At 42.9% G+C, this 15,212-nt stretch overlaps 2 protein-coding genes across 2 annotated transcripts in view; one reads left to right on the top strand and one right to left on the bottom strand.

Annotated features, from left to right (window-relative positions):
* The first annotated feature begins 236 nt into the window (after positions 1-236).
* stom (stomatin) lies at positions 237-9,998 on the top strand. Its single transcript, XM_008324649.3, has 7 exons — positions 237-427; positions 3,023-3,132; positions 3,264-3,336; positions 4,886-4,968; positions 5,632-5,835; positions 6,293-6,427; positions 7,258-9,998. The coding sequence occupies exons 1-7, from the start codon at positions 373-375 to the stop codon at positions 7,444-7,446; spliced, it is 849 nt and encodes a 282-aa protein (XP_008322871.1). The 5' UTR covers positions 237-372; the 3' UTR covers positions 7,447-9,998.
* A 60-nt stretch (positions 9,999-10,058) lies between these two features.
* gsna (gelsolin a) overlaps positions 10,059-15,212 on the bottom strand; it is a 12,221-nt gene continuing 7,067 nt past the window's right edge. Inside the window, exons 10-16 of the mRNA XM_017038608.2 lie at positions 14,524-14,614; positions 12,496-12,666; positions 12,204-12,378; positions 11,992-12,113; positions 11,832-11,909; positions 11,687-11,747; positions 10,059-11,181 (exon numbers count right to left, since the gene is read on the bottom strand). Of these exons, the coding sequence (XP_016894097.1) occupies positions 11,012-11,181; positions 11,687-11,747; positions 11,832-11,909; positions 11,992-12,113; positions 12,204-12,378; positions 12,496-12,666; positions 14,524-14,614 (868 nt within the window). The 3' untranslated portion in view covers positions 10,059-11,011. The remainder of the gene's footprint in view (positions 11,182-11,686; positions 11,748-11,831; positions 11,910-11,991; positions 12,114-12,203; positions 12,379-12,495; positions 12,667-14,523; positions 14,615-15,212) is intronic.

The following is a 15,212-nucleotide window of genomic DNA, read 5'->3' as shown; positions in this document are numbered from 1 at the left end:
TCCTGCCACGCCCCTGTTTCCAAAGATATCTATAATTATCAGCTGCTTTTGTTACTATTGATTATTGGTGAGCTCCTTAAAAGTATAAAGTCAATGTTATTAACAAATGTTGTTAATGAAAGTATGTTGGGGTGGGGGTGGGGTGGGGTGGGGGGTGTTACTAAAGAGAGAGAGGGGGAGAGAGACCCAAAATTGAATGGCAGCCAAGTAAAACCGCTGTCGTCGACGCCCACTTGAGCAGAGCCTGTGAGTCAACAGAGAGGGCGTAAGGGGAGGGAAGCTCAGAAGCTGCAGGGTGGTCTGTGTGTAAACATAAACAAAACCAACAAAAAACTAAAACAAACTCCTGCTACAGCCGTGTTTCAAGCTGCAATGGACGACGAAGGGTATTCGATGAAGGAAGCCCGGAGAAGGGAGCGTCAGTCAGGTAACAAAACAAAAAAGAATCACGTTAATGTTACTACGTCGTTCTAGCGATGACTTAAATAATTTCGAACAAAATTATTTCTTACAAAGTCCATAAATATTTATTTAATACATGCAAAATGACAGTGTCACCACCGACCGCTGTTTACTGTTTGTTAAACCTAAAACATTTTTCATTAAAAAAAAAAACCTGCAGTCGTTTATAATCCCACCCCAATACAGGCCAATGCTAATGCTAATAAACCCTCGTTGCGGTTTCCATGCGTAAATGGTCACAGTGGAGTCAAATATTTGAAATGTCGATTTGTCGATTATCCAGTTTGTAAATAGCTCATGTTTTACAGTCAGTTTAATGTTTTTTCTTGTGTTTGTGGCGGTGTAAATTATATAAACGTGATTAGAGAGTAGCCGGGGAGGAGGAGGAGGAGGAGGAGGAAGGGGCGGGCAGATTTGGGAAAAGGTTGTCTGTCGAATCATACTGGCATTTCTCCAGGTTTCCAAGTTTATAAATCTATTAGGGCTGTCAAACCATTTAATTTTGATTAATCACAGAGTAGCTGTGGATTCGTCACGATTAATCTTAAATAATCCTGATTTTGATTAATGGGGATTAATCTATCTAATATAAATAAACGTCCCCAGATGTATGACCATAGAATTATTTCTGTATGTTGCTGGAACATAAAAACAAACACCTGTATTTAATCGTCAAGATGAAGGAATTATTTCTGAAACCTCAGTAAAGCCGTGCCCAAAACAGCATTAATTGATCACCAGTCTGACATTTGTCTGTGGTGTCAGTCAGCCTGTCAGTTGTAGACCTACTGCCTGCAGTAAACTGATCTGCAGTTGTGGCCTACACAAATATTTGCTGGGCGTTGAAATTATATATGGCGCAGGATGTGGCTTTCCTTTGAGTGACTGTGTTAATGCAACAACCAGTGCAGGGACTAATCATTGGTGTAGTCCAAACTTTTTGACTCGCGGGCCACAATTGTCCTAAAATTGATCAGGGGGCCGGGTCAGGAGCAGAAAGATGGAGCATTCTTATGAACTAAGATAAATGACATGTAAAAGTCATGCATAAAGGCTAAAATGCTTTATCATTTTCTACACCATCTATTGGGGAAACGTGGGTATTGCAGGGAAAAGGCAGAAGTATAATGATAATATAAATAAATTACTGTATATAATTTGAAAAGATTTGACTGGCCGGATTAAGAAGCTGAGCAGGCCACATCCGGCCCCCGGGCCATGGTTTGGCCTGGCCTCTCTAGTCTAGTCCAATCATCATTGATGGGTGATGTGCTGATCGTCGATCGATCTGTGCATTGATTGACTGAGGTTTGGAGCTCCCTCACTGCTCATCAGGAATAGGTTAATTGGTTGGCTGCAGAGGACAAATGTGGTTGTTCCTATATGTGTCTGTAAATGTACACTGACAATTGATCAATTGATTAATTGATCAACCAATGAAGTTTTGAAATACACAGTATTTACTCCTTTTCACCTTAACACTACAAACTATCTCTACTCCATACCGCTCAGAATAAAAGTGAGCTTGTTAAAAGTTAAACATCTACACACATGTTTCTCTGTGGCTGTATTCTCAAACTAAGGGGCGCCTGAACTGACATGTTTGAAAAACTGACCCCGGTTTGTGTTACTTCGTTTTTTACGTGGCGACAAACCTCGGTTTAACATGTAAACACTGGTGGTTAGTAGCATCTGTTTGTATAATCACCAGCAGTTTAATGGTCATGTGATGACCGCTACGTTTGTAGGTTCCAGCCTACTTTGTACACGTGCTGACAAAGGTGTGGACCTCTTCCAGGGAAGGGTTTGAGTTAAAAGCTGAAACTAATACCAGTTGTCAGCATGGGTTATAGTGGGTCTTCTCCATTAATCCATTAGTCATTTGATGTAAAACCTCATTCACTCATGTTTCAGCCCAGCTGTGGATGTGTGTGATGCAGTGGCTGGAGGTGTGTGTTCACTGGTGGCACTGCATGACTGGATCAGACGAGTCAATGCTGAGACTTCCTGCTTTTAAAAACCTCTTTAACGGTTTAGGTGGTCAGTACTAGATAAGGAATATTAGGACTGGAGCAAGACAGAAACATGGAGCAGTGATGATTTAACTGTGGTAATCAGTACCAGGAACAAAGGACCAAAGCAAGCATTTTGTGCACTTCAATCACAGGAAGTACCAGAAACCCATGTCAGTAACTGGAATCGTGTGTTTCTATTGTAAGAAACAGTACCAGAAGCTTAAACAGTGACAGCTAGGGCCTTAGGTTCCAGAGCAGCTAATGGTATCAAGAACCTGAAAAAGTACCAAGATTGCGTCATTCCAAAGGCATTTAAGGAGTTAAATGGAAGTGTTAGGACTGTTCTAGAGCCAAAAAGAAAAAAAATGGTACTATAGTTTTCAATGGTTCCAACCCATTTGTTAATATGCAATGACTTGATCTGCTCCTCAAGTAGTTTTAGGATCATATGATCCTTTATTTAAAAAGCTAAAAATAATCAGAGACTGTCGTCAGATGGAAGATTCCAGCTCAGGATTGTGTCTTTGTATCTTTTTCTTCTCCAGCCCTGGAGTCAGGAGAAACTGACAACGGTCTGTGTGCCTGGATCCTGGTCATCTTCTCCGTCATTCTGATGCTCATCACGCTGCCTCTCTCCATATGGATGTGTATAAAGGTCAGACGTTTGATTGGTGTCATGTGACTGTTGGTTCCGTGGAGTCTGCTTAACAATAACTTCATAAAAACAAAATGTTCACTTGGGGAGAAACAAGGGGAAAAGGATTTGTTTTTTGTCTCTGCACTCAGATCGTGAAGGAGTACGAACGAGCCATCATCTTTCGTCTGGGTCGGATTCTGAAGGGAGGGGCCAAAGGACCAGGTCACAGAACATTCCACACCCAAGACACACACCTACATGTTCTTCACCCACATCGTCTGTTTTTGTAGCTATTCAGCAAACTTTTTAAAGTTAATTTTATGCTATTCCTGGGTTGATTTGTAGCCTTTGTCTTGGCTAACATTTAGCTGATTATATCTATAGTTTGTCATATGTAGATATAAGTGAACAGTGGGCAGCTTTAAGCACCTGGGGAGCTGTGTGGGAACGGTGCCTTGCTCAGAGCACCTCAGTGGTAACTTCCACTTCCTAAACCACTAAGCCACCACTGCCTCTATAGCCTGTAGTCAATCATTTGCAGCTAACTTTCAAGTGTAGTTTAGCCGTTTTTGCCTCTACTCTCAGCTGTCTTTAGCCATCCTTGATGCTGACCTTTGGCCAGTTTTTCCATGTTTTATTTTAATCCTCAGTTATAAATATCATTTGTTTGTGTTTGACATTGACTCCAGTATAAACAGAGACCAGCAAACATGTAGTACTGCATAACAGTTATTATCTGGGCCCAGCCCATAGCCGTGGTGGGAACATAATGGAATTAATCCAGTCTGGTTTCCATCGTTTCCTCTGTGCCTGAACCACAGTTTTCACTCAGACCTTCTTTCTAGTCATGCATTTTCAAAAGGATCAAAACAGTCTGACTCTGGTTTAAAGGCTTCAAACTCTGAGCTGTCCATTAAACAGCTGCTGCAATCTACAGTCAAATATGAACATAACTACTTTATGATATCAGAGAACATGTGAGTCATTTCACCCTAGAGTAAAGTTGTGCTAAACACATTCCAGTAAATCAAACCTCAATTGTTTTTTGTCCTGCAGTGAAAGAGGCTTCACTGCTAACACGTAAAAAACACTGCGGTTTCCTTTATTTCCCTCCCTTTCTGTGGTTGTGGTCGCTGGTACTGCTGCTGCTAGTGTTGCTGCTCAGAACAAAAAAATCTTGGTTAGATGAACCAGAACACCAGGTCTCAGAATAAGTCCAGAAGTTCTTGCCTGATCCGGTCCAGACGGCCTGTCCTCTTTATTCTAACTGATCTGACTCCTGTGTGGGCTGACTGGCAAACATCCCACAGTTCTTTTCTGTCTTTTTATCTTATATTTAGGGTGTGGATGTAAAAGAAAGCAGAGGCGATGTCGTGTCATTAGAGGGAAATGTGAGTCCTCAGAGTCGGAGGAGTCACTTTTTTTATGAGGGGTCTGTGTTAATTATAGCGCCGAGCCACAAAACGTACGTTCCTCAGAAGCTGCAGGAGTCAAGGCTGCTGCAGACGCTGCTCCCACATGATACCCTCCTCCCCCCTCTGCCCTTGCCCCCACTACCCTCATAGTCTGGTCTATGGTGTTGTGTCTCTGTGGGTGAATGGTAGAGTTTAATCCACCTAAACAGCTGTCAGAATACATGGTAACACTGCAGTAATTACTGTATTATCGTTAATGTTCATGATAATCAACATACGTGGTTTTATAAACAATATGGTTCTGTTTAACACAGAACAGTAACACATTCTGACAGTCAATGCTTTTCTTCCTACAGGACTCTTCTTCATCCTGCCCTGCACCGACAGCTTCATCAATGTGGACATGAGGACCATCACCTTTGACATCCCACCACAGGAGGTGAAACCTTTTGTCATACAGTATTTTCATGTGTTTTAGCTGGTTTTAAAATGTTAGTGCACGAGGGAAAATGTAACCACTGCCAACAGAAATGGAAACAGGAAACAGGAGTCAGTGATTTGCAAAAATGTTGAATTAATATAGTAATATAGTAAGTATATTTTTTGTTACATTTTTCTGAGTTAGTTTGTATATTTTTGTTACATTTTTCTGAGTTAGTTTCTTGCAGTGTGGGCCGGAGGAGCTGGTGTAACGTCCAAAGACTCCAGAATTCTCTTCTACACTGGATGTTTAGATTAACTTTTAGAATTGGAATTAAATAATTATATATATATTGTTTTAATTTTTTGGTCTCACCTATTCCACCAGTGTTTAACCTGAAACACACTTCTTTTCATTTTTTGACGCAGCTCTGTTTTCATCTTATTAAACATTTTTTATTGGTTTATTTGAAAAACAACAGTGTACACGAATAAAACATTGTAAAACAAAACAAGTAAATGTGCCCAAGTTAGCTACAAGGCTAATTTGAATCAGCAGTCCTTGCGCATGATTAAAAGGCATCTGTTTTTGGTTAATGTCTGTGAACTAACTGCTGTTTTCAACTGTGTCTTCCTGTCTTTCCTGCTTTGTCTCCCTCTGTCCACTCTGTCTCCCTGTCAGGTTTTAACCAAAGACTCTGTGACGGTGAGTGTGGACGGAGTGGTTTATTACCGGGTCCAGAACGCCACACTGGCCGTGGCCAACATCACCAACGCCGACGCTGCCACTCGACTGCTCGCCCAGACCACGCTGAGGAACGTCCTGGGAACCAAGAACCTGTCGCAGATCCTGTCTGACCGTGAGGAGATCGCACACAGCATGCAGGTACACTTTGTGGTGGGAAATAATGACAGTGGAGAACACAGCACCACACGGTGGTTAACTAAGTCTGTTCCAGGTCATATTTATCTCTACGAGAGAAGTCTTTATTGTACAGGACAGACACAGTATTGAAACATAATCAATACTGTTCAAAGAGAGTACAGGTAAAAGTTGTGCATATTGAAAATAAATTAGTTGCTAAATTTTTTAATTAAATAAAATAAATCAACTTGTTTTATTATTTTTATTTCGTCAACACATCCAGGAACTCCATCCTCTTTTTAAAGGTTGGGGTTTAGAGCCCCCAGAAAAAAATGTCCCACAGTCACAGCTCCATCTGCTGGTCATTAATAAACACAACAGACGGATCAGTTATTGAAAACCCACAGGTGTTGTCGGAGTGTTTTCTGTGAATGTAAATGTCCTGGTGGATGTTGAGTGTTTGCCTCTGCTCCATCAGTCCACCCTGGACGATGCCACAGACGACTGGGGCATCAAGGTGGAGCGGGTGGAGATCAAAGATGTGAAGCTACCTCTCCAGCTGCAGAGGGCCATGGCTGCTGAGGCCGAGGCCAGCCGTGAGGCCAGAGCTAAGGTGAGGCTGTGAAGACTTGGGGGGGCGGGGTCAGGTGGTAGCGTCACTGACACTGATCAGAGGGGTTGTTGGTTTACTTAATTCCAAGTCACTGATGAGTGAGTTTAGGTCTTAAATATAAAAAGGGAGGATTTTGTTTTTTAAATGTAGTCTAGTGGTTCCCAAACCTAATCTGCAGCTCCCCTCTGCTCAACATTGAAAGTCATTCCTACTTAACTTGTGAAACAAATAAATAAAATCAAGGTTTTCCACTATGGTACAATTAAACAGTTATTAAAATGTAAGTTTGTTTGCACTGCAGCTGCAATAGCTGCTTGTGCCATAGATGGAGCCACACCCCTGTTTGGGAACCACTTCTCTGGGTCAACATCATCATCATTTTGTCATTCGTTTTTTGGTCATTTTTACAGGTTTAATGTCTAGTTCTGGGGATGTAACAATGCAATGTGAATCAGTAAAAACCAATACAAATGTGTGACATTTTGCATTAGTTAATTGTACTTCAAGGTATAAGGAGTAGGCTGTGATATATGAAAAGGTCACTGGTCATACCATGAGACTACACACTCTAGTATGGTAGTTTGCGGAAAGCGTCCAAAAACATTGGTTATGACCCACTAATAACCAGTGACGTCAGGTCCTTATGCAGCCTAAGTGACATTCAGGTTCAAACATACTGTGGGAAGAACTTCTTCCACAGACACAAACAGTGTTTTATAGTTTTTCTGTAAAGAAAGGAACTCTTTCCAGTTGTTTTCATTTCTTCCTATTGTGAGTTGTGTATTGTATCCCTGTCTAGTTCTAACCCTCCTCCTGATGTCCTCCTTCAGGTGATCGCAGCAGAGGGAGAGATGAACGCCTCTCGTGCTCTGAAGGAGGCATCGCTGGTCATCGCCGAGTCTCCGTCTGCCCTGCAGCTGCGTTACCTTCAGACCCTCAACACCATCGCTGCTGAGAAGAACTCCACCATCATCTTCCCGCTGCCGCTGGAGATGATGCGGGGATTCAACGCAGCCTAGAAGAGCCTGTGTAGGATCTGTCCACACTGACACACACTTATAGCCTGTTACACACACACACACACACACACACACGTGTGACCCTGTGGTCACTGCGTACATTTTAATTTGAACTTTGAAGAATGACATTTCTCTACATGCTTGAATTGCCTGTTTAATCTGACCATCCACCACAGAGCCTTCACTCTTCTCTCACTTACTCATGGTTAGTTTAGGGTTTGCTTCCAGGTCAGAGATAATGTTTTAAAGGATTCAGTAACAACTGGACTAAAAGATTTAGCTCCGCCTGATTGGATGAGGGGTTGGACTTCACTCTCTGCTGCCTGTGTTGGAAGAACAAACAGATGTTTTTATTTTATTTTTTTAAGGTTAACTTTAACTTCTCAGAGAGTAAAAATGGAGCCAGTAAAATGACTGCAGTTTAATTGAAGAAACCAAAGAACAGCTCAGCGTATACTTGTTGATATTCTCAGTCATCCAGGTCATCATAATAATCTCCAAAGCAGTTTTAAAGTAGACAACTGGACCCACCTCAAGTAAATTGAAGACATTTCTCCTCTCATCCAAGAGGCTTCTTCAGTTCTACTGTCCAGGTGGGGAGTTTCCAGGTATTTATCTATCCACCCCAGGGGAGGGGGGGTGTGTTGTTGAAAAAAGTGGCCATGGGCCTAAACAATATGACCGTTAAATGGTCATGTGGGTCGTTGGCCCCATGGTCAGAGTAGCATTCATTAGATGAACTGTAGTTTAGATGTTCCTAATTCTGACCAGCAGAGGGAGCCCCACACTGACAAGCCACCAGGTTCTTTTTGTGTGTTATTATAGAAGTTCTGTTACAGTATGGTAATCAGGTCTGACTGTGTTTGATAAGCTCCACAGTTTGTGAAGAAACCGTTGTCAGTCAGATTTGACTAGTGTCAAATATCTGTCAGATGCCAAACAATGCATTCTAAGTCGCTCTGTAGCAGGTGCTTCAGCCTTAATCCTTGAAACCTGAGACCATCCCATCACCATCATCATCATCACCATCATCATCAGTACGTCACACAAACCCTGACAGCTGTACACGCACAGACCAACTCACTCACATGTTCTGTCACCTGCTGCTTAAACCACTGCCAACACCAACACTCATCATTTCACTGCCAAACCCTCTGACTCCTCCTCTGATGTTCCCTGGTCCATCACACGTTTGCACTGAAGGTCTGAGCAGCTACAGAACCAGCTCAGCACTGGGGAGAAAGTTCATTCACCATTTACACAAAAATAAATCCTCTCCTTGACTTTAGAAACCTGAAACCTGGAAACAGGACGACGTCTGTTCTGTGTTTGTCCTGACAGTTGTCCAGTCAGCATCTCCAGCTCTTTTGTCTGTTTCTCTGTCTCCAAACTTTTACCCAGAGGCCTTAACACATCCTGTCGCCCCCTGGTCAACCGTCTTATCTCTCACTTCTATGCAGGTAAAAACTCAAATCCTGTGAGTTTATCTTTTTGTATTTTTATCAGTAATTATCATTCTAAAGGTCAAATACTCAGCAAGTATGAATTGTAGTATCTGCTCTACGCTGTGTCTGCTTTAGTAGTATAAGAGAGTATAATATTAATATATTCTAACTGTTTGTGTGTCACATATATATGATATATATTGTTATATATCTACATATATTTTAGAGCTGTAACGATACAGTGTTTGCAAGTATACACATACATATATATTTGTATACATATATATATGTATATAGATACTTCTTATATGTGTGTAGCGTTTTGCACGTTTCGTACCAGAAAGTATCAAACTATTATGCCAGTACCGAGGTACAACCAACCGTGGTCTTTCGTACCGTTACACCCTTAATAAATATATGTCCATATATATTTATATGGCGTGTAGATTTTTGTTCCAAATTTAGAGAATAGGATCAAAGTGTTGGAGTCAGACCACGCCCACACTCCAACCTTTCATTGGTTAAAGTGATGGAGTCACCCTAAAGCAGGGGTGGCAAAGTGTTCCACAAAGGGCCACTGTGGCTGCAGGTTCCAGAGCACAGTGACTGACCAATCAGCTGTCTGGAGATTCAGACCAGTTGATTAAAAGAGCCAAGTCAGGTGTGCTGCTGCTTGGTAAGACACAAAACCTGCAGCCACAAACTGTTCCTTTCTGGAACACTTTGCCACCCCTGCCCTAAAGCCTTGACTAAAAAAAACCTTCTGTCATTTGTAGAATATTTCAAATAGATTGAAAGTTCCACGTTTGTTCTAGGTTCTCTGCTTATGTTGAGCTTTTTCTGTTAAACCTTAGCTTTTTTTCCACTGGTCACTTCCTTCTGTTCAAACAGTTCAACTGTGGGTGATGCTGTTACAGAAAGAGGAGTTGAAGTTCCACAGAGGAGCTGCCTCTCTCCTCACTTTAGTCTAAAGAGAAAAACATCACCCTTTAACAATGTTTGAGGTCTTCTGTCTCTGTAGTTCTACTTTTTTTGTACTCTGTGCTGGTGTTCGACGTATGTTACACTGAAAGTAAAAAAAAAGCTTTCAATAAAGATTTTATTCAATTTCAGTCTCTATGGGTTAGATATGTTTTCTTAGAAAATCAGAGCTCCAATAGAACAGCCTTTTGTGTTGGGGTTTTTATTGAATCGACTTTGACGCCGAGGGTGAAAAACAGCCGAGATATAAATGAAAAATCAGCAGAGCCTCAGTTTCCTGTGAAAACTTAAAAAAAAAAGAAAAACAAATTGGAAAAATAAATACACGTTACTGTGGCAACAGGAGTCTGTGAAGCATCACAGCCATAGAAAACAGTCTTAACACCAAAACAGTACCTGTTAAAGTGTGAACCAGAGCAGCGGTTCCTAAATGATGGCTCGTGACCCTGATAGAACCATCAGTACTCTGTCTCCTCAGCAAGTACTACAAGAATATTCTGCAGAAGTTCAGTTCAGCACACATTTAACTGATGCTTAGAAGAAAGAATACAAGCTGTCTCATCAAAGCAGGGAAGACAGGATGTGGCCCACCTCTGGTCCAATCAAAGGAGACAGAATGTGGCCCAAATCCCATTGAAGCTAAGAAGTCATCAACTCATCCAAGCATTTAAGAAAAATGTGTCTCTGATTTTGTCCAACTGAAATACAAATGGGTTCCATCAAACCTGCTTCTAAAATAATGGGTATCACATCTTAAAGGATCAGGAACTGTTGGTCAGAAACACTGAACCACAGGAAGTGACTTTAAGGCACCAACTGAATGGATTTAAAATTGGATTGTGAATGTTTTAACACGGTGACATCACTGGTAACCAGGTTTGTCTGTTAAAATATAAAACGAATGAAGAACAGTCGTACAGGATAATTTAGTGCAAAAGCTTCAGGAAGTGTTTGTGTCACTGCAGCCCGTGACAGGAAGTAGGTTCAAACACAGCCTTTTGGACCTGAATCCCTTTTTTCTAAGCATCGACATCAGAAAAGTTGGACAAGCTTTTTATTGGATCTGCAGAAGTCAGTAGAGTGGAAGGTGGAGAAGCAGCAGGGAAGATGAAGATTCTGGTTCTGGTCTTGGTTCTGGTTCACAGAGCCAGTTCAGCCATGGCCCTCTCCAGTGGGTCACTGGTCCAGTAGTCGTAGTCCCAGCCCAGGAACCAGCCAGTGAAGGTCGGAGGTTCGAAGCTCTGCTTGATCTGGACGATGGGTGTTCTGCGATCTCTGTTGGCCGGGTCGGTCTCGATGTAACGAACAGCTGAAGAATGCCGAAATAAATATATAAATCGTTTTAGAACCACATCGGAAAGAATGTAATAGAATCAAAGGCGTCAAATCAATCATCCAACCACAAAATACTCCAACCATCCAGTCATACAACACACACCAATCCAAACAGTGAAGACGGGGGCGCACTAAAGACTTTTTGACCGATGGCAGTTGTGAACACATTCACACAAAGAGTTCCACCATTTCTAATGTTATTCTGTTGTTATCTTCTTCACTGTTCCTTTCTTACCCCTCATTAGTTTTTCTGTGCAACACTGCCCCCATCATTTCTGCTGGTACTGCTCTATATTCTGTGTTGAGGTGCGATCCACAAGCTCTCAGTAAACAAACCGAACTACAGATAACAACACAGAGGGTGGTCCAAAGGTTCCTTGTTTGGGCTTGATTTTGGAATATGAATGAGCCTGAAGTCTGGGATCCCCAGTATTTTATTGGCCATTAAAAACCCGCCAAACCTGTCAGTCTGGACTCACCTGACGTCATGGCCTCGGCCTTCTCTTCCTCCTGAGCTTCATTTCCGATCCAGACAAAGACCTGACGACACAAAGATGGGATTGAAAACAAGTTCTTTTTTTTAAATAGCATTTAGTCTGGTGATGTTGATGTTGGTTCCAGTACCTGCTCCCAGGTGTCCAGGATCATGACATCATCAGTTGCTAGGTCATCCTGGGTCATTTCTCCTGGAACCTCCTCGATCTGAGAGACAAAGAACAGTCGTTGTTTACCTTCAGACATTAATAGTCTCTGTGTGTCAGAGCCACAGGAACCTGGTACTTACGATGAAGTTTCCAGTCTTGTTGGAGCAGGCAAACAGTCGTGGTGGGTGAGTGTCCATCTTGTCCTTCAGTCTGGTGGAAGTTCTGTACTTGGTCTTTCCCCCGAGGATCTCCCAGAACTGATCTGTGAACGGTCCAAACACATCACTCTTTTTTTATCTTCAAGGTTCCTCTGCAGCGCCACCCTCTGACCATCTCACCTCCAGGTACTCACCAGTCTCTCCGCCCTCAGACAGTTCAGATGCTGTGACTCCTAGAATTCCACACAGCTGCTGAGCTCCCTGCTTCTCTGCGTCACTGGCTCCAACACCCATCCACATGAAGGAGTCTCCAGGAGTCACCAGGACGAAGACGTCGTTAGAGTTCAGGTTAGGGGCCACGGCGTCCACCTTGAAAAACAGACGGATCACAGAACAGCAGCTGTTTAGACTGTATCACCGTTCAGAAAGTACTGTTCTGAACCGTCGGTGCAGTAGAACATTCTGAACGTCTGATGTTTCTCTCACCTCCACAGCTCTGGTGTGTCCTGTAGAGTTGGAGCGGACCTGGAAGAGTCTGTTTTCTGCAGGAGCGGACTGTCCTCCGTCTCTGGACGTCCCGCCCCTGTAGACCACCATGGGTCGTCCTCCGAAGAGACTCATGAGGTGAGCTGGTTCTTTACCCTGCACCACCCTCACCTAGTAGGACCACAGCAACACAACAACGTTAACAACAAACACACACACACGTCATGCTTTCACACAGTGTGACACTAAATGTTTAACACAACATACAGTCATGGCCATGAAATCACTGATTCCTGTGAAAAACTGATCTGGAAACTTCTGGAATTTTTCAGATGAAACAAGTCTTAGAGAAAGACATTTCCATTCTTATGGAATACATATTTTATTTGATGTTTTTGTGACTTCATCCTAGTCTTATATAATCCAAAATATATGCTGCAATCCTCAAAGTAGCCTTCAGGTGGCAGCATTTGGCTGAGACATATTGTCTGTGCCACAGAATGAAGTTTTGTTTTTTTACGGTCTGAAGTTTTTACCATAAATGTTTATGCTGCAGCAAACCACCTGCTCCTAAACCAAACCTCATGGAGAAAATCATCGATTTAAGCTCAAACACAGCCGTTGATGATCCACTGCGGCCTCAATCACACAGTTCACACAGTTCACCTGTGTTTTTTATGACTTCACTATTTGAAATATTTCGTTTATATGTACCACAGTGGCACAAACTGACCACAGGAGGCAGCAGTGGACCAACAGCTCCTGTGTCGGTCTGTTACAGACTTTGGTCTGCAAACCTTTAATCACTGATTTTCTCTGTGGACTTAGGTGTAGAAGAGGTGACACCTGGGTAACGAGTAGTTCTTATTGGATAAGGGGTGGGGTGAGGGAGGCTATGCCACACCGTTTTTCTGTGAACTGTCAGTGTAAACAGCTGATCAAAGTCTGGCAGCTTTACAGTGAATGTTAGCAGGAAAGGTTGTCATGAGCTCAGTGTCTGGGACGTGAGTGTGTTAGAGAGAAGGATCAGAAGAACCGTTTATAAAATGTTTATAACCTGGTAATTATCCACGAATGAATGTGAATGTCTCTGAGTGTACAAAGACAAACACACACACACAGACACACACACACACAGTCATGCAGCGTCAACACAGACACGATGAGATGAAAACCAGTGGAAGACACACATGCAGTGAGGAAAAACCTGGATGAGGACAAATGACTTTGACTGATAACTGATCATCATCGTTTCTTTACCAGGGTCAGAAACTATAAGGAGTGTAGGGGCCTTGAAATCCCTGGATTTGTCCAGGACATTCTTTACTTGAATTTTTAAATGACTCCAGTGAACTTAAGTGTCAAATGTCCAGCTGTAGAACAGAGGGACTTTCCTGTCCCAAAACAGGACACATTAGGCTCATCTCTACCTAAGAGTTCTGGAGGAGATAGTAAAAGATGAATTTACTAAACATTAGCTAAAGCAGTGGGTCTAAAGGTAGGGGGCAGTCCCCAAACCAGGTGCAGAACATGTGAAATGACTTTTAATTTCAACATTTACTTCTCTCCTTCACTGTGGGAAAAGAGAGAGAACTAAAGGTCAGTGTTGGAGCAAACCAAGCTGAGTGAACAACATCATGTGACCTGGACATGATTCAAACACATCTCATGGTTTGTTTCTGACTCTGGAGCAGAGATGGACATGACTGCTCTTCATCTCTGACTGTGGAGAAAACACACGGTGGATGTGAGGATGAGGAGCAGGAAATGGGGGAGAAATACCTGAGTGGTTATAGGAGCACCGACAACCTGAAGACACAGAGAGGATAGGGAACCAGAGAGGAGGAGCAAAGCAGGAGAAGGAGCAGTGAAGAGTGAGGAGGAGGAGGAGGTGAGAGGTCAGACAGGAAGTGAGTGTGCTGAATTCAACCAGAGGAATGAACAAAATGGTTTAACAAAGGAGAGCACGTTCATGGCAACAAAGGAGGAGAAGAGGAGAGGAAGAGTAAAGGGAGGAGCATGTTGAACCTGAACAGGTCCTCCACCGAGTTCTTCATCCAGCTGAGCCCCCAGGATGGCAGAGGCTCCGATCTCATCCTGACTGGAGTCCATTCCCTGCCTGAGGTTAGAAGACACAACTCAGCTAAGCTAACAAAAATGACTTGGGCTTAGGTTGAATAAAAATCCTAAACTCAAATCTGATATATACAATAATATAAAGTTAGTCAGTCATCGCTGAGGGTCCGACCCCACTTCCACCCTAACCTAAACTGGAATCGAACCCCTGACCTCTCTGCCTGTGAGACGGCTGATGTCTGACATCACATGGTGGCAGTAGGGTGTTTTCTCTCACATGACTACAAGTCAATGAGTGTTTTCTGAATCCTTGTCCTTAAACGCCTCACTGTGATATAAATAAGACTGGGGAAAACACTCCTCAGTGCACTTCCTCCTCCCACGTGCACGTGCCCATGCCAGTTCATGTGCACGTGCATCCTGTGCACCAAAAGGGGGGGGGGGAATAAAAAACAAGGACACGCCCGTGTGAAGTCAGAGCTGATTGGCTGAGCTGCTGCTCCTGTACTCTCAGGGTTGATGAGTATGTGTGTGTATGTCTCTGTTTGTCTCTGTCCTCTCTGCTTCTCTCTCTCACTCTGTCTCTCGCTGGCACTCTTTTACTCTTTTTGTTTTCCATCTCACTCACGCTCGCTCTCTCT

The sequence above is a fragment of the Cynoglossus semilaevis genome, chromosome 14 (assembly GCF_000523025.1).
Source record: "Cynoglossus semilaevis isolate Cse_v1.0 chromosome 14, Cse_v1.0, whole genome shotgun sequence".
NCBI classification, from domain to species: Eukaryota; Metazoa; Chordata; class Actinopteri; order Pleuronectiformes; family Cynoglossidae; genus Cynoglossus; species Cynoglossus semilaevis.
This window is presented reverse-complemented; position numbering and strand designations above follow the sequence as displayed.